This window comes from Staurois parvus, unplaced genomic scaffold (assembly GCF_062004578.1).
Source record: "Staurois parvus isolate SC_StPar_1 unplaced genomic scaffold, SC_StPar_1.0 ptg001759l, whole genome shotgun sequence".
Taxonomy (NCBI): Eukaryota; Metazoa; Chordata; class Amphibia; order Anura; family Ranidae; genus Staurois; species Staurois parvus.
In genome coordinates, this window is record NW_028319555.1 from 34,740 (window position 1) to 61,538 (window position 26,799).

General features: G+C 50.0%; 1 protein-coding gene across 1 annotated transcript in view; it reads left to right on the top strand.

The window, feature by feature from the left end:
• Positions 1-26,799, top strand: part of CEP112 (centrosomal protein 112) — a 156,082-nt gene that overhangs the window by 30,729 nt on the left and 98,554 nt on the right. The window contains exons 4-5 of the mRNA XM_089663744.1: positions 12,620-12,710; positions 13,316-13,393. Coding sequence (XP_089519870.1) covers positions 12,620-12,710; positions 13,316-13,393 — 169 coding nt within the window. The remainder of the gene's footprint in view (positions 1-12,619; positions 12,711-13,315; positions 13,394-26,799) is intronic.

Consider the following 26,799-nt stretch of genomic DNA (forward strand, 5'->3'; position numbering starts at 1 on the left):
TGGGGTGTGATGGAGGGTTCATTGATGCTGGCTACCGGGGGATCTATTGTCGCTAGGTAGACCTATTGTTGAGGGAGGGGTCTATTGTTCCATGCTGGGGCTCTTATGTTTCTGGGGGGTCAACTGTTGCTGGGAGGGATTTACTGTTGCTGCTTGCTGAAGGGTCTATTGATGCTGGCTGCTGGGAGATCTATTGTCGCTGGGGTTATTTTGTTGGGAATTGTCTATTGTTGATGGAGGGGGTCTAGTGTTGCTGGGGGGATCCATTATTGTGGGGGGGGTCTATTGTCCCTAGGGGTTATTTTGTTGCAGGGTGTCTATTGTTGCTGAAGGGGATCTTTTGTGTCTGTAGGGGATCTGTTGTTGTGGGGGAAATTATTGTTGCTGGCGAGGTTCTATTGTTGCTGGGGGTTCTTTTGTTGCAGGGTGTGTATTGTTGCTGGAGGGGATCCATTGTTGCTGGCGAGGTTCTATTGTTGCTGGGGGTTCTTTTGTTGCAGGGTGTGTATTGTTGCTGGAGGGGATCTTTTGTATCTGTAGGGGATCTGTTGTTGCTGCGGGGAATTATTGTTTCTGGAGGGGATATATTGTTGCTGGTGAAGGTCTGTTGTTGCTGGGGGTTCTTTTGTTGTAGGGTGTCTATTGTTGGTGGAATGCATCTATTGTTAGTGGGGGGAACTATTTTTATTGGAGGGGGGCTATTGTTGCTGGAGGGGATCTTTTGTATCTGGAGGGGATCTTTTGTATCTGGAGGGGATCTTTTGTATCTGGAGAGGATCCGTTGTTGCTGGCGAGGATCCATTGTTGCTGGGGGCTCTTTTATTGCAGGGTGTCTGTTGTTGGTGGAAGGCATCTATTGTTACTGGGGGGAACTATTGTTGCTGCAGGGGACCAATTTACTGCATTTCTTGTTCTCATTAATACATTGTATACAAATGACTTAGCACCACAGAATGATACTTGACTCTGTATTCTCTATAAGGGGCGGGACTGGGAGGTGGGCGGGGGTGGAACCAAGGGACGGTGCGCGGAGGTGGGTAGGGGCGGAAACAAGGGGTGACCTGGATCCGGGGAGTACCTGCACCTCTTTAAACACGAAGCCCAGATGAGGACAAATCCAACAATAACATGACAGAGGGCCTAACCCTCCGCACTCCATCCAAAGCCTAGAAGAGAAGGTTTTGCCTAGAAATCTTCATTCTCAGAGAGCAGAGAGTGAAAACAAGAACTATATTCTCTTCTGCATGAATGAAGGATGACACCGCGGTCAGAGAATCTGCTATGGTGTCACTGGCCTGGTCACAACCCCCCAGGAGTCCAGTCCGGTGTGGTGGTACGTCTATACAAGAGCGATCTCCGGAATCTCATCTCCGGAGTATATCTGAGAAGAGAATCGTAGGATTTGATGTCTGTAGCCGGTGACACCGTCGGTGGTGTCTGCACATTTCCACCAGAAGCTGACAATCAGTTGTAATGGTGGAGCTCCTTTGTACGGAGACTTGTTCTCTGACAGCCGCGTGTGAAGTGTCACATCTGCCGTGTGATTGTCCTCAGCGTCTGCACACCCACGGATTGTCACATACTGATGACACGTGTGTTCTCCACGCCGGCCTGGCAGTGCTGATAAGCCTTGGACAGCAGTGTGACATACTGAAATGATAATCCCATTTCCCTGCCTGTCTAGACCCAGCAAATAACAAGTCTGGCCCACATCAGATGACAACACCATCCAGAGGAGGGTGTCAGGAGGAATGTGGACAGTATGGGTGACCTAGGCCCGGCATCCCCAGAGATCTCCATACCATTACATTACCTTTACATCAGGTGACAACACCATCCAGAGGAGGATCTCAAGAGGAATGTGGACAGTATGGGTGACCTAGGCCCAGCATCCCCAGAGATCTCCATACCATTACATTACCTTTACATCAGGTGACAACACCATCCAGAGGAGGGTATCAGGAGGAATGTGGACAGTATGGGTGACCTAGGCCCAGCATCCCCAGAGATCTCCATACCATTACATTACCTTTACATCAGGTGACAACACCATCCAGAGGAGGGTATCAGGAGGAATGTGGACAGTATGGGTGACCTAGGCCCAGCATCCCCAGAGATCTCCATACCATTACATTACCTTTACATCAGGTGACAACACCATCCAGAGGAGGATTTCAGGAGGAATGTGGACAGTATGGGTGACCTAGGCCCAGCATCCCCAGAGATCTCCATACCATTACATTACCTTTACATCAGGTGACAACACCATCCAGAGGAGGGTGTCAGGAGGAATGTGGACAGTATGGGTGACCTAGGCCCGGCATCCCCAGAGATCTCCATACCATTACATTACCTTTACATCAGGTGACAACACCATCCAGAGGAGGGTGTCAGGAGGAATGTGGACAGTATGGAGTGACCTAGGCCCAGCATCCCCAGAGATCTCCATACCATTACATTACCTTTACATCAGGTGACAACACCATCCAGAGGAGGGTGTCAGGAGGAATGTGGACAGTATGGAGTGACCTAGGCCCAGCATCCCCAGAGATCTCCATACCATTACATTACCTTTACATCAGGTGACAACACCATCCAGAGGAGGATCTCAAGAGGAATGTGGACAGTATGGGGTGACCTAGGCCCGGCATCCCCAGAGATCTCCATACCATTACATTACCTTTACATCAGGTGACAACACCATCCAGAGGAGGGTGTCAGGAGAAATGTGGACAGTATGAGTGACCTAGGCCCAGCATCCCCGGAGATCTCCATACCATTACATTACCTTTACATCAGGTGACAACACCATCCAGAGGAGGATCTCAAGAGGAATGTGGACAGTATGGGTGACCTAGGCCCAGCATCCCCAGAGATCTCCATACCATTACATTACCTTTACATCAGGTGACAACACCATCCAGAGGAGGGTATCAGGAGGAATGTGGACAGTATGGGTGACCTAGGCCCAGCATCCCCAGAGATCTCCATACCATTACATTACCTTTACATCAGGTGACAACACCATCCAGAGGAGGGTGTCAGGAGGAATGTGGACAGTATGGGTGACCTAGGCCCGGCATCCCCAGAGATCTCCATACCATTACATTACCTTTACATCAGGTGACAACACCATCCAGAGGAGGATCTCAAGAGGAATGTGGACAGTATGGGTGACCTAGGCCCAGCATCCCCAGAGATCTCCATACCATTACATTACCTTTACATCAGGTGACAACACCATCCAGAGGAGGGTATCAGGAGGAATGTGGACAGTATGGGTGACCTAGGCCCAGCATCCCCAGAGATCTCCATACCATTACATTACCTTTACATCAGGTGACAACACCATCCAGAGGAGGATCTCAAGAGGAATGTGGACAGTATGGGTGACCTAGGCCCGGCATCCCCAGAGATCTCCATACCATTACATTACCTTTACATCAGGTGACAACACCATCCAGAGGAGGGTGTCAGGAGGAATGTGGACAGTATGGGTGACCTAGGCCCGGCATCCCCAGAGATCTCCATACCATTACATTACCTTTACATCAGGTGACAACACCATCCAGAGGAGGGTGTCAGGAGGAATGTGGACAGTATGGAGTGACCTAGGCCCAGCATCCCCAGAGATCTCCATACCATTACATTACCTTTACATCAGGTGACAACACCATCCAGAGGAGGGTGTCAGGAGGAATGTGGACAGTATGGAGTGACCTAGGCCCAGCATCCCCAGAGATCTCCATACCATTACATTACCTTTACATCAGGTGACAACACCATCCAGAGGAGGATCTCAAGAGGAATGTGGACAGTATGGGGTGACCTAGGCCCGGCATCCCCAGAGATCTCCATACCATTACATTACCTTTACATCAGGTGACAACACCATCCAGAGGAGGGTGTCAGGAGAAATGTGGACAGTATGAGTGACCTAGGCCCAGCATCCCCGGAGATCTCCATACCATTACATTACCTTTACATCAGGTGACAACACCATCCAGAGGAGGATCTCAAGAGGAATGTGGACAGTATGGGTGACCTAGGCCCAGCATCCCCAGAGATCTCCATACCATTACATTACCTTTACATCAGGTGACAACACCATCCAGAGGAGGGTATCAGGAGGAATGTGGACAGTATGGGTGACCTAGGCCCAGCATCCCCAGAGATTTCCATACCATTACATTACCTTTACATCAGGTGACAACACCATCCAGAGGAGGGTGTCAGGAGGAATGTGGACAGTATGGAGTGACCTAGGCCCAGCATCCCCAGAGATCTCCATACCATTACATTACCTTTACATCAGGTGACAACACCATCCAGAGGAGGATCTCAAGAGGAATGTGGACAGTATGGGGTGACCTAGGCCCGGCATCCCCAGAGATCTCCATACCATTACATTACCTTTACATCAGGTGACAACACCATCCAGAGGAGGGTGTCAGGAGAAATGTGGACAGTATGGGTGACCTAGGCCCAGCATCCCCGGAGATCTCCATACCATTACATTACCTTTACATCAGGTGACAACACCATCCAGAGGAGGATCTCAAGAGGAATGTGGACAGTATGGGTGACCTAGGCCCGGCATCCCCAGAGATCTCCATACCATTACATTACCTTTACATCAGGTGACAACACCATCCAGAGGAGGGTGTCAGGAGGAATGTGGACAGTATGGGTGACCTAGGCCCAGCATCCCCAGAGATCTCCATACCATTACATTACCTTTACATCAGGTGACAACACCATCCAGAGGAGGGTGTCAGGAGGAATGTGGACAGTATGGGTGACCTAGGCCCAGCATCCCCAGAGATCTCCATACCATTACATTACCTTTACATCAGGTGACAACACCATCCAGAGGAGGGTATCAGGAGGAATGTGGACAGTATGGGTGACCTAGGCCCAGCATCCCCAGAGATCTCCATACCATTACATTACCTTTACATCAGGTGACAACACCATCCAGAGGAGGGTGTCAGGAGGAATGTGGACAGTATGGGTGACCTAGGCCCAGCATCCCCAGAGATCTCCATACCATTACATTACCTTTACATCAGGTGACAACACCATCCAGAGGAGGGTGTCAGGAGGAATGTGGACAGTATGGGTGACCTAGGCCCGGCATCCCCAGAGATCTCCATACCATTACATTACCTTTACATCAGGTGACAACACCATCCAGAGGAGGGTGTCAGGAGGAATGTGGACAGTATGGAGTGACCTAGGCCCAGCATCCCCAGAGATCTCCATACCATTACATTACCTTTACATCAGGTGACAACACCATCCAGAGGAGGGTGTCAGGAGGAATGTGGACAGTATGGAGTGACCTAGGCCCAGCATCCCCAGAGATCTCCATACCATTACATTACCTTTACATCAGGTGACAACACCATCCAGAGGAGGATCTCAAGAGGAATGTGGACAGTATGGGGTGACCTAGGCCCGGCATCCCCAGAGATCTCCATACCATTACATTACCTTTACATCAGGTGACAACACCATCCAGAGGAGGGTGTCAGGAGAAATGTGGACAGTATGAGTGACCTAGGCCCAGCATCCCCGGAGATCTCCATACCATTACATTACCTTTACATCAGGTGACAACACCATCCAGAGGAGGATCTCAAGAGGAATGTGGACAGTATGGGTGACCTAGGCCCAGCATCCCCAGAGATCTCCATACCATTACATTACCTTTACATCAGGTGACAACACCATCCAGAGGAGGGTATCAGGAGGAATGTGGACAGTATGGGTGACCTAGGCCCAGCATCCCCAGAGATTTCCATACCATTACATTACCTTTACATCAGGTGACAACACCATCCAGAGGAGGGTGTCAGGAGGAATGTGGACAGTATGGAGTGACCTAGGCCCAGCATCCCCAGAGATCTCCATACCATTACATTACCTTTACATCAGGTGACAACACCATCCAGAGGAGGATCTCAAGAGGAATGTGGACAGTATGGGGTGACCTAGGCCCGGCATCCCCAGAGATCTCCATACCATTACATTACCTTTACATCAGGTGACAACACCATCCAGAGGAGGGTGTCAGGAGAAATGTGGACAGTATGGGTGACCTAGGCCCAGCATCCCCGGAGATCTCCATACCATTACATTACCTTTACATCAGGTGACAACACCATCCAGAGGAGGATCTCAAGAGGAATGTGGACAGTATGGGTGACCTAGGCCCGGCATCCCCAGAGATCTCCATACCATTACATTACCTTTACATCAGGTGACAACACCATCCAGAGGAGGGTGTCAGGAGGAATGTGGACAGTATGGGTGACCTAGGCCCAGCATCCCCAGAGATCTCCATACCATTACATTACCTTTACATCAGGTGACAACACCATCCAGAGGAGGGTGTCAGGAGGAATGTGGACAGTATGGGTGACCTAGGCCCAGCATCCCCAGAGATCTCCATACCATTACATTACCTTTACATCAGGTGACAACACCATCCAGAGGAGGGTATCAGGAGGAATGTGGACAGTATGGGTGACCTAGGCCCAGCATCCCCAGAGATCTCCATATCATTACATTACCTTTACATCAGGTGACAACACCATCCAGAGGAGGGTGTCAGGAGGAATGTGGACAGTATGGGTGACCTAGGCCCAGCATCCCCAGAGATCTCCATACCATTACATTACCTTTACATCAGGTGACAACACCATCCAGAGGAGGGTGTCAGGAGGAATGTGGACAGTATGGGGTGACCTAGGCCCAGCATCCCCAGAGATCTCCATACCATTACATTACCTTTACATCAGGTGACAACACCATCCAGAGGAGGATCTCAGGAGGAATGTGGACAGTATGGAGTGACCTAGGCCCGGCATCCCCAGAGATCTCCATACCATTACATTACCTTTACATCAGGTGACAACACCATCCAGAGGAGAATCTCAGGAGGAATGTGGACAGTATGGGGTGACCTAGGCCCAGCATCCCCAGAGATCTCCATACCATTACATTACCTTTACATCAGGTGACAACACCATCCAGAGGAGGGTGTCAGGAGGAATGTGGACAGTATGGGGGGACCTAGGCCCAGCATCCCCAGAGATCTCCATACCATTACATTACCTTTACATCAGGTGACAACACCATCCAGAGGAGGATCTCAAGAGGAATGTGGACAGTATGGGTGACCTAGGCCCGGCATCCCCGGAGATCTCCATACCATTACATTACCTTTACATCAGGTGACAACACCATCCAGAGGAGGGTGTCAGGAGGAATGTGGACAGTATGGGGAGACCTAGACCCAGCATCGCCAGAGATCTCCATACCATTACATTACCTTTACATCAGGTGACAACACCATCCAGAGGAGGGTGTCAGGAGGAATGTGGACAGTATGGGGGGACCTAGGCCCAGCATCCCCAGAGATCTCCATACCATTACATTACCTTTACATCAGGTGACAACACCATCCAGAGGAGGATCTCAGGAGGAATGTGGACAGTATGGGTGACCTAGGCCCGGCATCCCCAGAGATCTCCATACCATTACATTACCTTTACATCAGGTGACAACACCATCCAGAGGAGGGTGTCAGGAGGAATGTGGACAGTATGGGGTGACCTAGGCCCAGCATCCCCAGAGATCTCCATACCATTACATTACCTTTACATCAGGTGACAACACCATCCAGAGGAGGATCTCAAGAGGAATGTGGACAGTATGGGGTGACCTAGGCCCGGCATCCCCAGAGATCTCCATACCATTACATTACCTTTACATCAGGTGACAACACTATCCAGAGGAGGATCTCAGGAGGAATGTGGACAATATGGGGTGACCCAAGCCCGGCACCCTCAGAGATCTCCATAACATTGCATTACCTTTACATCAGGTGACAACACCATCCAGAGGAGGATCTCAAGAGGAATGTGGACAGTATGGGGTGGCCTAGGCCCAGCATCCCCAGAGATCTCCATACCATTACATTACCATTACATCAGCTGCTGAACCTGCAGTTCCTGCCATTATCAGCATTTCCTGCTGCAGGGTGACAACCCTAAGTTGCTGCATCAGAATTAGTGGCAGTGTTGTCAGCCTGCTGCAGAAGCTCCTTCACTTTGTTATAACTTGTATCAGTGTGGTGTTGGTCTTGCTCTGTTCTCCTTCAGCGGTTCAGTGAAGGTGGTCTCATGATGAGGGTGAGGGGCTAAAGCTGGCCATACAGTTGTGTTCAAAATAATAGCAGTGTGTTGAATAAAGTGACTAAAGCTGCAAATTCTTCTAATACTTTTCTTTCCATCCACACAAATGCATTGGGAACACGACACATTCTATTCCAAATCACAACATGAAGAAAAATACATCAAATTTGTGTTGTTCCTCTAAAAAATGGAAGAAAATTGAATATTAGACGGTTCAAAAAAAAAAAAAAAAAATGGCCGTGTTTGTATTCTTCTTTCCAAACTCCAACATTCACTATATAAACTGAGAAATGTTTGAAGATTTTGCTTTCCTTTGAATGACTTCATGAATATTTGGTTGTAGTCGCACTGTTTCTGAGAACTGCTGTACATCTGTGTTGCATGGAGTCCCCCAACTTCTGGCCCCTGTGATCAGGTATTCCAGCCCAGGATGATTGGACCACATTCCACAGTTCTTCTCTATTTCTTGGTTTGGCCTCAGAAACGGCATTTTTGATGTCACCCCACAAGTTTTCTATTGGATGAAGATCCGAGGATTGGGCTGGCCACTCCATAACGTCCATCTTGTTGGTCTGGAACCAAGATGTTGCCCGTTTACTGGTGTGTTTGGGGTCGTTGTCTTGTTGGAACCCCCATTTCAAGGGCATTTCCTCTTCAGCATAAGGCAGCATGACCTCTTCAAGTATTCTGATGGATTCAAACTGATCCATGATCCCTGGTATGCGATAAATAGGCCCAACACCGTAGTATGAGAAACATCCCCATATCATGATGCTTGCACCACCATGCTTCACGGTCTTCACAGTGTACTGTGGCTTGAATTCAGTGTTTGGGGGTCGTCTGACAAACTGTCTCCGCCCACTAGACCCAAAAAGAACAATCTTACTGTCATCAGCCCACAAAATGTTGCCCCATTTCTCTTTAGGCCGGTCAATGTGCTCTTTGGCAGATTGTAACCTCTTCAGCACACGTCTTTTCTCCAACATTGGGACTTTGCGGGGACTTCTTGCAGATAGCTTGGCTTCACATCGGCGTCTTCTAATTGTAACAGTCCTCACAGGGAACGTCACACCTTCTTTCATCTTCCTGGAGCTGATTGTTGGCTGAGTCCTCACAGGGAACGTCACACCTTCTTTCATCTTCCTGGAGCTGATTGTTGGCTGAGTCCTCACAGGGAACGTCACACCTTCTTTCATCTTCCTGGAGCTGATTGTTGGCTGAGTCCGCCCCATTTTGGCTGTTCTATCCATTCCAATGGTAGTTATTCGCTTTCTTCCACGTCTTTCAGGTTTTGGTTGCCATTTTAAAGCATTTGCCATCATTTTAGCTGAGCAGCCAATCATTTTCTGCACTTTTTTTATATGTTTTCCCCTCTCCAATCAACTTTTTAATCAAGGTACGCTGTTCTTCTGAACAATGTCTGGAACGACCCATTTTCCTCAGAATTTCAGAGAGAAATGCACTGTAACCAGCATGTCCAACATTTGCTGCCTTCCTTCCTTAAATAAGGGCAATAATTGCCACCTGTTTATCAAAGAATGAATGACGTCACTAATAGAACTCCACACGGCTATTATTGTGAACACGCCCCTTTCAATGAGTGATTCAATGACACAGAATCAGCAGCATGCATGTCATGACTGTCGGGTCTGTTGGATTTCTATGACTCTACTACACCTGCTAGGAAATTATCTGCCATGTAGAAATATCATTTCCACCAAAAACAGCGATTGATCCGGTTAGTGATGTCTGACGGCTAGTATTTTCAACACAACTGTATATGTTCTGTCATCATCCTTGTGAACCTATCTAAACTCCCGGATAGTAAATCCATCGGTCACGTGTCTTCTTCTGGAATCTCGGAGATCTCTGTGTATTCCTTCCAGATCTGTGTAGTCACCCAGGGTGAGACTTCCTGGAATAAAGACCGCTCACTGCTGCGCTCTCTGCTTGTGCAGGGGGACTGGTCTTGTCTCTGCCCCCTCCTGTAGTTATTTTGCAGGCAGCCTGTAGTGGGTGGAGCCTGCTGGGCTCCTCCCACAACAAAGCCACCAATGTAGCTCAAGTACTTTTTTCGGCACTGGGCCGAGCAGATTTTGCTTTGGTCATTTTTGTGTGACTGCTACTCTTGTGTGAGGTGCTATTAAGTTGGTTCTAAAGCTCAGAAGTGTTTTTGGCCTTTATGCCTTCCTTGCTGTATTGTAAATTCCATGTCCGGATTTCTGCGCCTCCCTCTCCCCCTGACACATGGCTGAGTTGTCACTGGATCCAGCACTCTGCGCGGCTGAAGTCTTTTCTCCTTCACATGTAGGCAGCATTGGAAGCCATTGGCTGCTGCTGTCAGTCAAATCCAGTGAGGTGGAGGGTGGGGCCAAGCTGTGCTGTGTGTGTCAATAGAATCTCACAGCCCTGCTCAGGGGCAAGCCCATAGGTGGTCCCCCCTAGGAAGCAGCATGCCAAAAACAGGAAGAGTGGAGAACGCCTGCAGGGAACCTGGAAGAGGAGGATCAGGGCTGTTCTATGCAAAATCATTACAGAGCAGAGAAGTACGGCACAAGTGCAGTGTGTGATTTATTGTGTTTCTGAAATTGTGAGTAGGACCGCATTTCTGCCTGCCTTCCCACAATGCCAAGCTGTGATCGCATCCTACTCCCTGCTCTGTCCTCGTATGACACCATACACTTTGCTGCATTCACTCCTTGGTCTAGGGGTGTGCTGCTCACTCCTTCTCCCTCTCCTTCTCCCAGTCCTTCTCTCACTCCTTCTCCCACTCCTTCTCCCAGTCCTTCTCTCACTCCTTCTCCCACTGCTTCTCCCAGTCCTCTCACTCCTCTTCCAGTCCTCTCACTCCTCCCAGTCCCCTCACTCCTTCTCCCAGTCCTTCTCTCTCTCCTTCTCCCAGTCCTTCTCTCTCTCCTTCTCCCAGTCCTCTCACTCCTTCTCCCAGTCCTTCTCTCACTCCTTCTCCCAGTCCTTCTCTCACTCCTTCTCCCAGTCCTTCTCTCACTCCTTCTCCCAGTCCTTCTCTCACTCCTTCTCCCAGTCCTTCTGTCACTCCTTCTCCCAGTCCTCTCACTCCTTCTCCCAGTCCTCTCACTCCTTCTCCCAGTCCTTCTCTCACTCCTTCTCTCACTCCTTCTCCCAGTCCTTCTCTCACTCCTTCTCCCAGTCCTCTCACTCCTTCTCCCAGTCCTTCTCTCTCTCCTTCTCCCAGTCCTCTCACTCCTTCTCCCAGTCCTTCTCTCACTCCTTCTCCCAGTCCTTCTCTCACTCCTTCTCCCAGTCCTTCTCTCACTCCTTCTCCCAGTCCTTCTCTCACTCCTTCTCCCAGTCCTTCTCTCACTCCTTCTCCCAGTCCTTCTCTCACTCCTTCTCCCAGTCCTCTCACTCCTTCTCCCAGTCCTTCTCTCACTCCTCCCAGTCCTTCTCTCAGTCCTTCTCCCTCTCCTTCTCCCAGTCCTTCTCTCACTCCTTCTCCCTCTCCTTCTCCCACTCCTTCTCCCAGTCCTTCTCCCAGTCCTTCTCTCACTCCTTCTCCCAGTCCTTCTCTCACTCCTTCTCCCACTCCTTCTCCCTGTCCTTCTCTCTCTCCTTCTCCCACTCCTTATCTCACTCCTTCTCCCAGTCCTTCTCTCACTCCTTCTCCCAGTCCTTCTCTCACTCCTTCTCCCAGTCCTCTCACTCCTTCTCCCAGTCCTCTCACTCCTTCTCCCAGTCCTTCTCTCACTCCTTCTCCCAGTCCTTCTCTCACTCCTCCTCCCAGTCCTTCTCTCACTCCTCCCAGTCCTTCTCTCAGTCCTTCTCCCTCTCCTTCTCCCAGTCCTTCTCTCACTTCTTCTCTCACTCCTTCTCCCTCTCCTTCTCCCAGTCCTTCTCTCACTCCTTCTCCCAGTCCTTCTCTCTCTCCTTCTCCCACTCCTTCTCCCAGTCCTTCTCCCAGTCCCTCTCTCACTCCTTCTCCCAGTCCTTCTCTCACTCCTTCTCCCTGTCCTTCTCTCTCTCCTTCTCCCACTCCTTCTCTCACTCCTTCTCCCAGTCCTTCTCTCACTCCTTCTCCCAGTCCTTCTCTCACTTCTTCTCCCAGTCCTTCTCTCACTCCTTCTCCCAGTCCTTCTCTCACTCCTTCTCCCAGTCCTCTCACTCCTTCTCCCAGTCCTTCTCTCTCACTCCTTCTCCCAGTCCTTCTCTCTCACTCCTTCTCCCAGTCCTTCTCCCACTCCTTCTCCCAGTCCTTCTCTCACTCCTTCTCCCAGTCCTTCTCTCACTCCTTTTCCCAGTCCTCTCACTCCTTCTCCCAGTCCTTCTCTCTCACATCTTCTCCCAGTCCTTCTCTCTCACTCCTTCTCCCAGTCCTTCTCCCAGTCCTTCTCCCAGTCCTCTACAGTTATTATTAACCATTCATCTTTTATTTCCAGGCCCCATAACACATACAGCTGGAAGCTCCACCTGCGTTCTCCAAGCCCCACCCACCAGTCTGCGGAGGACCCCCTGAACACCCGACCCATGGTGAGATTACCTCTGATTTCTCTTCTGTGTCAGCTCTCCCAGTGTATAATATATCTTATATCTGGAGGGCGGTGATGTCACTCTGTATAATATATCTTATATCCGGAGGGCGGTGATGTCACTCTGTATAATATATCTTATATCTGGAGGGCGGTGATGTCACTCTGTATAATATATCTTATATCTCTCGGGAGCGGTGATGTCACTCTGTATAATATATCTTATATCCGGAGAGCGGTGATGTCACTCTGTATAATATATCTTATATCCGGAGGGCGGTGATGTCACTCTGTATAATATATCTTATATCCGGAGGGCGGTGATGTCACTCTGTATAATATATCTTATATCCGGAGGGCGGTGATGTCACTCTGTATAATATATCTTATATCTGGAGGGCGGTGATGTCACTCTGTATAATATATCTTATATCCGGAGGGCGGTGATGTCACTCTGTATAATATATCTTATATCTGGAGGGCGGTGATGTCACTCTGTATAATATATCTTATATCCGGAGGGCGGTGATGTCACTCTGTATAATATATCTTATATCCGGAGGGCGGTGATGTCACTCTGTATAATATCTGTATGTGTCTATATAGGGGGATGTCCCGGATCGGCGGTCGGTCAGTTTGGATGACAGTGAGCTGGAAGTTCGTCTGAACAGCTGGAATTTGGGGGTAATGTACAGACACCAGAATATTGTTATTGATTTACAGATACCGACCAATCACAGCTCACCTTTCAATACTACCGGTCTGTCCAAACGTTCTGAGAACAACCCAAATATTCATTTTCACAAAGTCTGCTTCCTCGGTATTTATGATGCAATTACTCCAGAATGTTATGAAGAGCGATCCGATGAATTGCAATTAATTGCAGAATCGCTCTTTGCCATGAAAATTAACTTAATCCCAAAAAAACATTTGCGCTGCATTTCAGCCACAAAAGGACCAACTGACACCATGTCGGTGATTCTCTCGGTAACACGGGTGTCAGTGATGACGAAGACAAGGCTGGAGATCGCTCTGTCATGCTGATTGAGATAGAAGAACAGACTGAGAGCTTTATGAGGAGGGTGGTGCTTGAAATCATTGTTCTTCCTCTGTTAACCATGGCTACCTCCAAGGAAACACACAGAGTCATCATTGCTTTGCACAAAAAGAGATTCCCAGACCAGGTTATTGCTGCTACTAAGATTGCACCTAAATCCACCATTTGTTGGATCATCAAGAAGTCCAGCAAGCACCAGGACCGTCTCCTAAAGTGGATTCAGCTGTGGGATCGGGAGCACCGGGAGGAGAAGACGTTTGGAGGCTGGCCTGGTGTCAAGGGCAGCAAAGAAGCCACTTCTGTGCAGGAAAAGCATCCGGGACAGACTGATATTCTGCAAAAGGTCCAGGGATTGGACGGCTGAGGACTGGGAGGAAAGTGATTTTCTCTGATGAATCCCCTTTCCGATTCTTTGTGGCATCTGGAAAAACCCAGAGAAGGAAAGGTGAGCCACACCATCAGTCCTGTATCATGCCAACAGTGAAGCCTCCTGAGACCATTCATGTGTGGAGTCACTTCTCAGACAAGGCAGTGGGCGCACTCACAATTCTGCCTGAGAACACCGCCATGAATAAAGAATGGTCCAAAAATCTCCTCCGAGAGCAACTTCTCCCAACCATCCAAGGACAGTTTGCTGAGGAACAATGCCTTCTCCACCATGATGGAGCATCTTGCCAGAAGGCAAAAGTCATAACTAAGTGTCTTAGGGAACAAAACATGGAGATTTTGTGTCCATGGCCAGGAAACTCCCCAGATCTTCATTCCATTGAGAACTTGGGGTCAATCCTCAAGAGGCGGGAGAACATAAATCCCCAACAAATTCTGACCAACTCCAAGCCTTGATGATGCAAGTATGGGCGGCCATCAGTCAGGATGTGGCCCAGAAGTTGATGGCCAGCATGCCAGGAGGAATGGCTGAGGTCGGGGACAAGACGGGTCAACACTGCAAATATGGACTCTGCACAATCTTCATGTCATTGTCAGTGAAAGCCTCGGACACGTATGGAATGTTCATCATTCTACTTCATATACAGTCAGGTCCATAAATATTGGGACATGGACACAATTCTAACATTTTTGGCTCTATACACCACCACAATGGATTTGAAATGAAATTAACAAGATGTGCTTTAACTGCAGACTGTCCGCTTTAATTTGAGGGTATTTACAACCAAATCAGGTGAACGGTGTAGGAATTAAAACACTTTGCATATGTGCCTCTCACTTGTTAAGGGACCAAAAGTAATGGGACAGAATAATAATCATAAATCAAACTTTCACTTTTTAATACTTGGTTGCAAACCCTTTGCAGTCAATGACAGCCTGAAGTGTGGAACGCATAGACATCCCCAGACGCTGGGTTTCATCCCTGGTGATGCTCTGCCAGGCCTTTACTGCAACTGTCTTCAGTTCCTGCTTGTTCTTGGGGCATTTTCCCTTCAGTTTTGTCTTCAGCAAGTGAAATGCTCAATCGGATTCAGGTCAGGTGATTGGCCATTGCAGAACATTCCACTTCTTTGGTTGCTTTTGCAGTCTGCTTTGGGTCATTGTCCATCTGCACTGTGAAGCGTCCAATGAGTTGTGAAGCATTTGGCTGAATATGAGCCGATAATATTCCCGAAACACTTCACAATTCATCCGGCTGCTTCTGTCAGCCGTCACATCATCAATAAATACAAGAGAAGCAGTTCCATTGGCAGCCATACATGCCCACGCCATGACACTACCACCACCATGATCACTGATGAGGTGGTATGCTGAGGACCATGAGCAGTTCCTTCTCCATACTCTTCTCTTCCCATCACTCTGGTACAAGTTGATGTCGGTCTCATCTCTCCATAGGATGTTGTTCCAGAACTGTGAAGGCTTTTTTACATGTCGTTTGGCAAACTCTAATCTGGCCTTCCTGTGTTTGAGGCTCACCAATGGTTTCCATCTTGTGGTGAACCCTCTGTATTCACTCTGGTGAAGTCTTCTCTTGATTGGTGACTTTGACACACATACACCTACCTCCTGGAGAGTGTTCTTGATCTGCCAACTGTTGTGAAGGGTGTTTTCTTCACCAGGGAAAGAATTCTTCGCTCATCCACCACAGTTGTTTTCCGTGGTCTTCCAGGTCTTTTGGTGTTGCTGAGCTCACCGGTGCATTCCTTCTTTTTAAGAATGTTCCAAACAGTTGTTTTGGCCACGCCTAATGTTTTTGCTATCTCTCTGATGGGTTTGTTTTGTTTTTTCAGCCTAATGATGGCTTCACTGATAGTGACAGCTCTTTGGGTCTCATCTTGAGAGTTGACAGCAACAGATTCCAAATGCAAATAGCACACTTGAAATGAACTCTGGACCTTTTATCTGCTCATTGTAATTGGGATAATGAGGGAATAACACACACCTGGCCATGGAACAGCTGAGAAGCCAATTGTCCCATTACTTTTGATCCCTTACCAAGTGGGAGGCACATATGCAAACTGTTGTCATTCCTACACTGTTCACCTGATTTGGATGTAAATACCCTCAAATTAAAGCTGACAGTCTGCAGTTAAAGCACATCTTGTTCCTTTCATTTCAAATCCATTGTGGTGTATAGAGCCAAAAATGTTAGAATTGTGTCCATGTCCCAATATTTATGGACCTGACTGTATACCTTCATGTATACCAGAGGAACATCTGACACACAGACCGAAAACACGGAAGCAGCAGACTTTGTGACCGTTCATATTTGTCTCATTCTCCAGACTTCTGGCCGGAGCTGGAAATGTCATTCACTATGGATTTAGATACATAAATGCTGACGGTTACCCCCCCCCCCCCCCATTGACATGCAAATTAAAATGTAAATAAAACGTTCCCATTACACATCATATTCTATACCCGGTGATGTCATTGCTGCAGCTCTATCTGGGCACATAATGGGGGCAGCAGTGCTGAGATTCTGGGGGGCTCATTGTGTTAGGCTGGATGGTGACGGCATTTCAAAAGGCAGAAACTTTAGAACATAGATTGGGGACCCCTTCTAGTATAGATCTGGGGACATCCTATAGATTGGGGACATCCTATAGATTGGGGGACATCCTATAGATTGGGGACATCCTATAGATTGGGGACATCCTATAGATTGGGGACATCCTATAGATTGGGGGACATCCTATAGATTGGGGGACATCACACAGATTGGGGGACATCCTATAGATTGGGGACATCACACAGATTGGGGACATCCTATAGATTGGGGACATCCTATAGATTGGGGACATCCTATAGATTGGGGGACATCCTATAGATGGGGGACATCCTATAGATGGGGGACATCCTATAGATTGGGGACATCCTATAGATTGGGGACATCCTATAGATGGGGGACATCCTATAGATTGGGGACATCCTATAGATTGGGGACATCCTATAGATTGGGGGACATCCTATAGATTGGGGGACATCACACAGATTGGGGGACATCCTATAGATTGGGGACATCACACAGATTGGGGGACATCCTATAGATTGGGGACATCCTATAGATTGGGGGACATCCTATAGATTGGGGACATCCTATAGATTGGGGGACATCACACAGATTGGGGGACATCACACAGATTGGGGGACATCACACAGATTGGGGACATCCTATAGATTGAGGGACATCCTGTAGATGTGGTCTGTGTATTGTCTGGGGGGGGGGGTCAGCGCGGTGTCCGGCATCCATGGCGGGGATGACAATGGCGGTGCTGTGCGTTCTCTCTGATAGCCGCCCTCTCTGTGTATTGTCTGGGGGGGGGATCAGCGCGGTGTCCGGCGTCCATGGCGGGGATGACAATGGCAGTGCTGTGCGTTCTCTTTGATGGCCGCCCTCTCTGTGTATTGTCTGGGGGGGGGGTCAGTGCGGTGTCCGGCGTCCATGGCGGGGATGACAATGGCGGTGCTGTGCGTTCTCTCTGATTGCCGCCCTCTCTGTGTATTGTCTGGGGGGGTCAGTGCGGTGTCCGGCGTCCATGGCGGGGATGACAATGGCGGTGCTGTGCGTTCTCTGATAGCCGCCCTCTCTGTGTATTGTCTGGGGGGGGGATTAGCGCGGTGTCCGGCGTCCATGGCGGGGATGACAATGGCGGTGCTGTGCGTTCTCTGATAGCCGCCCTCTCTGTGTATTGTCTGGGGGGGGATTAGCGCGGTGTCCGGCGTCCATGGCGGGGATGACAATGGCGGTGCTGTGCGTTCTCTTCGATGGCCGCCCTCTCTGTGTATTGTCTGGGGGGGGGGTCAGTGCGGTGTCCGGCGTCCATGGCGGGGATGACAATGGCGGTGCTGTGCGTTCTCTGATAGCCGCCCTCTCTGTGTATTGTCTGGGGGGGTCAGTGCGGTGTCCGGCGTCCATGGCGGGGATGACAATGGCGGTGCTGTGCGTTCTCTCTGATTGCCGCCCTCTCTGTGTATTGTCTGGGGGGGGTCAGTGCGGTGTCCGGCGTCCATGGCGGGGATGACAATGGTGGTGCTGTGCGTTCTCTCTGATTGCCGCCCTCTCTGTGTATTGTCTGGGGGGGTCAGTGCGGTGTCCGGCGTCCATGGCGGGGATGACAATGGCGGTGCTGTGCGTTCTCTCTGATTGCCGCCCTCTCTGTGTATTGTCTGGGGGGGGGGTCAGTGCGGTGTCCGGCGTCCATGGCGGGGATGACAATGGCGGTGCTGTGCGTTCTCTGATAGCCGCCCTCTCTGTGTATTGTCTGGGGGGGTCAGTGCGGTGTCCGGCGTCCATGGCGGGGATGACAATGGCGGTGCTGTGCGTTCTCTCTGATGGCCGCCCTCTCTGTGTATTGTCTGGGGGGGGGGTCCGGCGTCCGCCGATGATGTCACTTTCGGTACAATTTGCACTCTTCACAATGACAATATTGTGGGACGCAGGAGGATGTGACATGAGGGGCGGCCGGGGAGACGGGAGAATATCCGCCTTGTCAGCCAAGAGATCATTGATGGAGGATCAGCTTTGAAGTGACTCGCAGATGAGTTCATTGGGGCCCCTCCTTTCATCCCGTGCTGTCATTGGACGAATCAGAGGAAAGAAAGTGGACCTGTCAGTGACCAGAGAAATCCCGGACATGTCATCATATACAGCAACATTGTCATCTCTGAGAAGCTCCGCCTTTATCATGACAAATTCATCCTTCACCTCTAGTCAGTGACTGTGCCTGGGCTGAGATGATGTCATCAGTTTGCTGCAGGCATTTCCTCAGTCTCCCCTCCCCCAGTGATCAGACTGTACATTGTAACTTTGTAGCAAGGTGAGAGGTGAGAAGCAGTAGCAGGGGCTGATCTGTGTCAGACATTTGTGAACACTGCCACAAGGATTTCCATGGTTGTGTCATCTCTGAGCACCTCAGTCCATGAAGTAAATAGTGATCCAGGATGATGCCTGAACACAGATGGCGCCGATCTTCTGGTGAGAAATGGAGACGGCGGCATTGCCTGGGGGAGTGCTGTGATCTCTGGGAGAGGGATTGAATACCAGGACGGGTCTCAGGGACACAATACTGAGGATGAACATGACATGAATATTCTCAGTGAAGGGCTGTAATGACTTCCCAGTCTTTATGTAGGTTGGATGGGGGGATGAGACCCCCTGTCAGTGTTGGATGGAGGGAGGAGACCCCCTGTCAGTGTTAAATGGAGGGAGGAGACCTCCTGTCAGTGTTAAATGGAGGGAGGAGACCCCCTGTCAGTGTTGGATGGAGGGAGGAGACCCCCTGTCAGTGTTGAATGGAGGGAGGAGACCCCCTGTCAGTGTTGGCTGGAGAGAGGAGACCCCCTGTCAGTGTTGGATGGAGGGAGGAGACCCCCTGTCAGTGTTGGATGGAGGGAGGAGACCCCCTGTCAGTGTTGGATGGAGAGAGCAGTCCCCCTGTCAGTGTTGGATGGAGGGAGGAGACCCCCTGTCAGTGTTTGATGGAGGGAGGAGACCCCCTGTCAGTGTTGGCTGGAGAGAGGAGACCCCCTGTCAGTGTTGGCTGGAGAGAGGAGACCCCCTGTCAGTGTTGGATGGAGGGAGGAGACCCCCTGTCAGTGTTTGATGGAGGGAGGAGACCCCCTGTCAGTGTTGGCTGGAGAGAGGAGACCCCCTGTCAGTGTTGGATGGAGGGAGGAGACCCCCTGTCAGTGTTTGATGGAGGGAGGAGACCCCCTGTCAGTGTTGGCTGGAGAGAGGAGACCCCCTGTCAGTGTTGGCTGGAGAGAGGAGACCCCCTGTCAGTGTTGGATGGAGGGAGGAGACCCCCTGTCAGTGTTTGATGGAGGGAGGAGACCCCCTGTCAGTGTTGGCTGGAGAGAGGAGACCCCCTGTCAGTGTTGAATGGAGGGAGGAGACCCCCTGTCAGTGTTGAATGGAGGGAGGAGACCCCCTGTCAGTGTTGGATGGAGGGAGGAGACCCCCTGTCAGTGTTGGATGGAGAGAGGAGACCCCCTGTCAGTGTTGGATGGAGGGAAGAGACCCCCTGTCAGTGTTGAATGGAGGGAGGAGACCCCCTGTCAGTGTTGGATGGAGGGAGGAGATCCCCTGTCAGTGTTGGATGGAGAGAGGAGACCCCCCGTCAGTGTTGAATGGAGGGAGGAGACCCCCTGTCAGTGTTGAATGGAGAGAGGAGACCCCCTGTCAGTGTTGGATGGAGGGAGGAGACCCCCTGTCAGTGTTGGATGGAGAGAGGAGACCCCCTGTCAGTGTTGGATGGAGGGAAGAGACCCCCTGTCAGTGTTGGATGGAGGGAGGAGATCCCCTGTCAGTGTTGGATGGAGGGGTGAGACCCCCTATCAGTGTTGGATGGAGGGAGGAGACCCCCTGTCAGTGTTGGATGGAGGGAGGAGACCCCCTGTCAGTGTTGAATGGAGGGAGGAGACCCCCTGTCAGTGTTGGGGGGAGGGGTGAGACCCCCTGTCAGTGTTGGGGGGAGGGGTGAGACCCCCTATCAGTGTTGGATGGAGGGATGAGACCCCCTATCAGTGTTGGATGGAGGGAGGAGACCCCCTATCAGTGTTGGATGGAGGGGTGAGACCCCCTGTCAGTGTTGGATGGAGGGAGGAGACCCCCTGTCAGTGTTGGATGGAGGGGGAAGGGTGAGACCCCCTGTCAGTGTTGAATGGAGGGAGGAGACCCCCTGTCAGTGTTGAATGGAGGGGAAGGGGGGAGACCCCCTGTCAGTGTTGAATGGAGGGGAAGGGGCGAGACCCCCTGTCAGTGTTGGATGGAGGGGGAGGGGTGAGACCCCCTGTCAGTGTTGGATGGAGGGGTAAGACCCCCTGCCATGTTTTGCCTGTACTTGATGTATATGTAAAGGATTACGGTATCACCCTATATAAATACATACCCCATAGCATAACATCCCACTTCCACCCCTGAGCCGGTATCAATGTGTAACTTTCTTTCCATTTACACAACTCCCCAAATATGAAAAATCAACAATAAAAATAAAAAATGATATGAGAAAGTGTCGATAATGAGACGATAAGCAGCCAATGACGGGCCGCGTATAAAACCTCGCACTTGTGTCCTCGCAGTGTATAAAGTCCAGAGAGGGGATTCCGGGTACAGGCGTGGCTTGCCGTGTGTACCTCCTTACATGACAGAGGTGCGCAGACACTGACACGGATGACACATGGCTACGCTTTGCACTGAGAGTGGTCACGTGTGGATTGTACACAGTGCAGGGGCGGACTGACAACTCATGGGGCCCCCGGGCAATAGGGGATCATTGGGCCCCCAGGCAATAGGGGATCATGGGGCCCCCGGGCAATAGGGGATCATGGGGCCCCCGGGCAATAGGGGATCATGGGGCCCCTGTGTCCTTGCCTAAACTCAATAAAGCCTATGAAAGGTACGAGGGGCATCTCATGGGGCCCCCTGCTGACCTCGGGCCCTCAGGCACTGGCTGAGTTCCCAAGTAGTCAGTCCGCCCCTGGCACAGTGTATTGCTTATGTATTGGTGTTTGAAGGATAACGCACTCTGTAAATGTTGGTTTTTTGGGGTTTGCTGTGTTTGTGGGAGCCACGTGGGGGGCTCAGGCGCCAGGATTGATCCGGAATCCCCTCTCTATGACTTTATACATTGCGGAGGACACAAGTGCGAGGTTTTATACGCGGACCGTCATTGGCTGGTTTTTGCTTCATTATGGACACTTTCTCATATCATTTTGATTGTTGATTTCTCATATTTGGGGAGCTGTGTGGTATGAAGAGAAGGTTACACACTGTACTGGACCTAGCAGCTTTACGTTCTGTCTTTGAACCCAGTTGGGAGTCTCCTTGGCTTTGGGGTTGTTGCCCCGTGGGATGTCCGCCCTCGTTTTATCTCCATCATCCTGGCACATGGCAGCAGATTCTTATCAGGAATGTCCCGGGACATTTTTCCATTCATCCTTCCTTCAATGACATGAAGTTTTCCAGTACTGTATGCTGAAAACCAGCCCCATACCATGATGTTCCCACCACCATACTTCACAGTTGGGATGGTGTTTTTGGGGTGAGGTGCAGTACCAAGTGACCATAGATGGTGCGTATTTTGGCATCCAAAGAGTCCAATTGTGGTCTCGTCTGAGCAGACGATATTCTCCCAGTATTTCACAGGCTTGTCCAAATGTTGTGCAGCAAACTTGCAACAAGCTTCAGCATGCGTTTCCTTCAGCAATGGAGTCTTGCGTGATGACGTGCGTACAGGCCATGGCGAGTGACTGCATTACTTATTGTTTTTTCTTTGAAACAATTGTAGCTGCTATTTCCAGGTCTTCCTGAAGCTCTCCACAAGTGGTCCTTGGCTCTTGGACAACTCTTCTGCTTTCTTTTCACTCCTCTGTTAGAAATCCTGCGAGGAGCACCTGGTCGTGGCTGGTTTATGGTGAAATGATGTTTTTTCCACTTCCGGATTATGGCCCCAACAGTGCTCACTGGAACATTCAGAAGTTTAGAAATCCTTCTGTATCCAATCCCATCAGTATGTTTTGCAACAATAGGGTTGCAGTGGTCTTGAGAGAGCTGTTTACTTTTACCCATCATGAGATGTTTCTTGTGTGACACCCTGGTAATGAGACACCTTTTTATAGGCCATCAGTTGAGACTGAACCAGCTGATGGTAATTTGCACTGACAAGGGGCAGGATTGCTGCCTAATTACTGATTTCAGCTGGTGCCTTGGCTTTCCAGGCCTTTTTGCACCTCTCTTCATGTGTTCAATACTTTTCCCCATATCATTCCATTTTATGACACAGAACTTCATTTCTTTGTATGTGTGGATTGCGTGGCTTGTTACTGACGTGGCGAACATTTCATGCCAATAGCACCTTTACAAATATGTTTCCCGAGAAAAATGGTGACGTGTTCAATACTTTTTTTACCCGCTGTATCTGAGCAGTGTTGTCACACTCCCCTATAGAGCACTGTTTGTAGAGTACGGTATTCGGCATGTCTAGTGATTCCTGAATCCAGCGTCCCTGCATGCCATTCATATATCTGAGCAGTGTTGTCACCCTCCCCCATAGATCATGTATCTGAGCAGTGTTGTCACCCTCCCCCATAGATCACTGTTTGTAGAGTACGGTATTCGGCATGTCTAGTGATTCCTGAATCCAGCGTCCCTGCATGCCATTCATGTATCTGAGCGGTGTTGTCACCCTCCCCCATAGATCACTGTTTGTAAAGTACAGTATTCGGCATTTCAAGTGATTCCTGAATCCAGCGTCCCTGCATGCTGTTCATGTATCTGAGCAGTGTTGTCACCCTCCCCCATAGATCACTGTTTGTAGAGTACGGTATTCGGCATGTCTAGTGATTCCTGAATCCAGCGTCCCTGCATGCTGTTCATGTATCTGAGCAGTGTTGTCACCCTCCCCCATAGAGCACTGTTAGAGTACGGTATTCGGCATATCTAGTGATTCCTGAATCCAGCATCCCTGCATGCCGTTCATGTATCTGAGCAGTGTTGTCACCCTCCCCCATAGATCATTGTTTGTTGAGTACAGTATTCGGCATGTCTGGTGATTCCTGAATCCAGCGTCCTTACATTCCATTCATGTATTTCAGCAGTGTTGTCACCCTCCCCATAGAGCACTGTTTGTAGAGTACGGTATTCGGCATGTCTAGTGATTCCTGAGTCCAGCGTCCTTACATTCCGTTCATGTATCTGAGCAGTGTTGTCACCCTCCCCATAGATCACTGTTTGTAAAGTACAGCATTCGGCATGTCTGGTGATTCCTGAGTCCAGCGACGTCCCTGCATGCCATTCATATATCTAGGCAGTGTTGTCACCCTCCCCATAGAGCACTGTTAGAGTACGGTATTCGGCATGTCTGGTGATTCCTGAATCCAGCGTCCTTACATTCCATTCATGTATTTCAGCAGTGTTGTCACCCTCCCCATAGATCACTGTTTGTAGAGTACGGTATTCGGCATGTCTAGTGATTCCTGAGTCCAGTGTCCTTACATTCCGTTCATGTATCTGAGCAGTGTTGTCACCCTCCCCATAGAGCACTGTTAGAGTACGGTATTCGGCATGTCTAGTGATTCCTGAGTCCAGCGGCGTCCCTGCATGCCATTCATATATCTAAGCAGTGTTGTCACCCTCCCCATAGAGCACTGTTAGAGTACGGTATTCGGCATGTCTGGTGATTCCTGAGTCCAGCGGTGTCCCTGCATGCCGTCCACATGGGGTATGTCTGTACAATGCTGGTGGCCCGGCCTACCCTGGGAAATGATGGCGGTGTTCATACAGCCAGACTTTGATGGAGGAGTTCAGGCACAGTTCAGCTCCGTGGATCCAGCGGTTGGCTCCATGTGCTGGCAGAGCCTCCACCATACATCTGGTTTCTGATTGCCTCCATGCGGCTCTCATCACAGGCCTAATGCCGTTCCATGCGATCGGTGCCCCTCCCCCTCCCCGATTTTCCGGGATGAGAACATTGGCAGCCAATCGCGTCTTTTTCCTTTTTTTGTTCCTCGTTTTATTTTATTTTCTTCTCCTCCTGCGGTCGCCCGTTAGAGCTGAAAACTTTTCACAACGACAATCATGAAAGGAAAAATGTTGAGACGGTTTAAATGTTTACAGAGGGTGGTGGTGGTGGGGGGGTGGTAACAGAGTGGGAAGAGGAGACATCAAAGGACATCTGGCGGGAGGGCGGCACGGCAGTGGCTGGAGAGAAGATCGGTGTTTGGGGACGCGGAGTGTATGTGGAGGGGATGGCGGCCATACACCGCTTTTGTCTTCAGAGAAGTCGCTTTGTGGAAACAGATTGTTTCTTCTGCACTTCTGATGGAGGTGACGTCATGTCAGTGCCGGCCCAGCTGTCTGTCCAAAGATTACCCAGACTCACCCCAAACCTCCCTACCTAGACCATGGACAGCTTTATTATAGGGATTGTAAACTGCAGTCATATTACATTCACATCAGTCCCTGTCCCTAGGAGCTTACAATCTAAGCTGCTTACCTCACACATATTATCCTTCTAGCATGTTCTTGGGGTGAAGGAGGAGTTTAGAGTACCCATGCAGCATGCAAACTCCATGCAGAACGTTTCCTGATCAGGACTGGAGCCAGGAACCCAGTGCTGCAAGGCTGACATGCTGACCACTAAGCCACTGAGGTCTTCTTCTACCCAATAGGGATGATCTCAGGGGTGCGTGTCCAAACCCACATGAGTGATCCCACCAGGAAGTTATCGCCTCTATTGGGCCAATCGTACGCTGCCAAGGCATTCCCCGTCCCACAGCTGCATGAATACAAGGAGTGTGTATACCTACGCCTGATTGGCCCGGTACAGTGTGAGCTCTCTGGGGGGGGAGGCGCTCATGTGGGTTCAGACTAGGATGTCAACATGCTTGAGCCCCTGTGAGAACATTACACACCTGGTGATGTCATAGGGAGTAGGGATGGGTTCAGATCCTATTCCCAACCTACCCGAGCTCATCCCTACTCCCTCAGACATCATCACTGGCCTGATGACATTCTCACAGGGGAGCTGCTGGAAGCTCAGTTCTACTGACATAGGAACACCCCCAGAAATACATCTCCCAGGAGCCCTATTCCTGTATGTGGTCGGGCACTTGGGAATCATGGTAGCATCACTGTTTGCTGTTAAAAAAATCATTGTATGTAGATGGAGAGGGGTGGGGTATGGAGTTCTCAACCAACATTTTCAATTCACCTGTCTCAGTGACACCAGGATAAATATAGAGGATGGATCTTTTTTACGGGGAACAGTAACAAAACAATAATTTTGAGTTTCCCCCTCCCCCTAGTGACCATTGATATGGAGTTTCCCCCTCCCCCTAGTGACCGTTGATATGGAGTTGCCCCCTCCCTCTAGTGACCATTGATATGGAGTTGCCCCCTCCCCCTAGTGACCATTGATATGGAGTTGCCCCCTCTCCCTAGTGACCATTGATATGGAGTTGCCCCCTCCCCCTAGTGACCATTGATATGGAGTTGCCCCCTCCCTCTAGTGACCATTGATATGGAGTTGCCCCCTCCCCCTAGTGACCATTGATATGGAGTTGCCCCCTCCCCCTAGTGACCATTAATATGGAGTTGCCCCCTCCCTCTAGTGACCATTAATATGGAGTTGCCCCCTCCCTCTAGTGACCATTGATATGAAGTTGCCCCCTCCCTCTAGTGACCATTGATATGGAGTTGCCCCCTCCCTCTAGTGACCATTGATATGGAGTTGCCCCCTCCCTCTAGTGACCATTGATATGGAGTTGCCCCCTCCCCCTAGTGATCATTAATATGGAGTTATCCCCCTGCCCCAATGACCATTAATATAGAGTGCTCCCCCCCATATGACCATTAATAGGAGTTGCCCCCTTTGTGGCTATAACATCCTTTTTCCTGGGAAGACTTTCCATAAGATTTTGAAGGTTGTCTGAAGGAATTTCTGCCCATGTGTGAGGTGAGGTACTGATGGAGGACGAGGACACCTGGCTCACACATCAGGTCCCCATGTTGGGCACCAAAAAAAAGGCCTGACTTACAATCTGCATTCCAATTCATCCTGAAGGTGTTCAGTAGGGTTGAGGC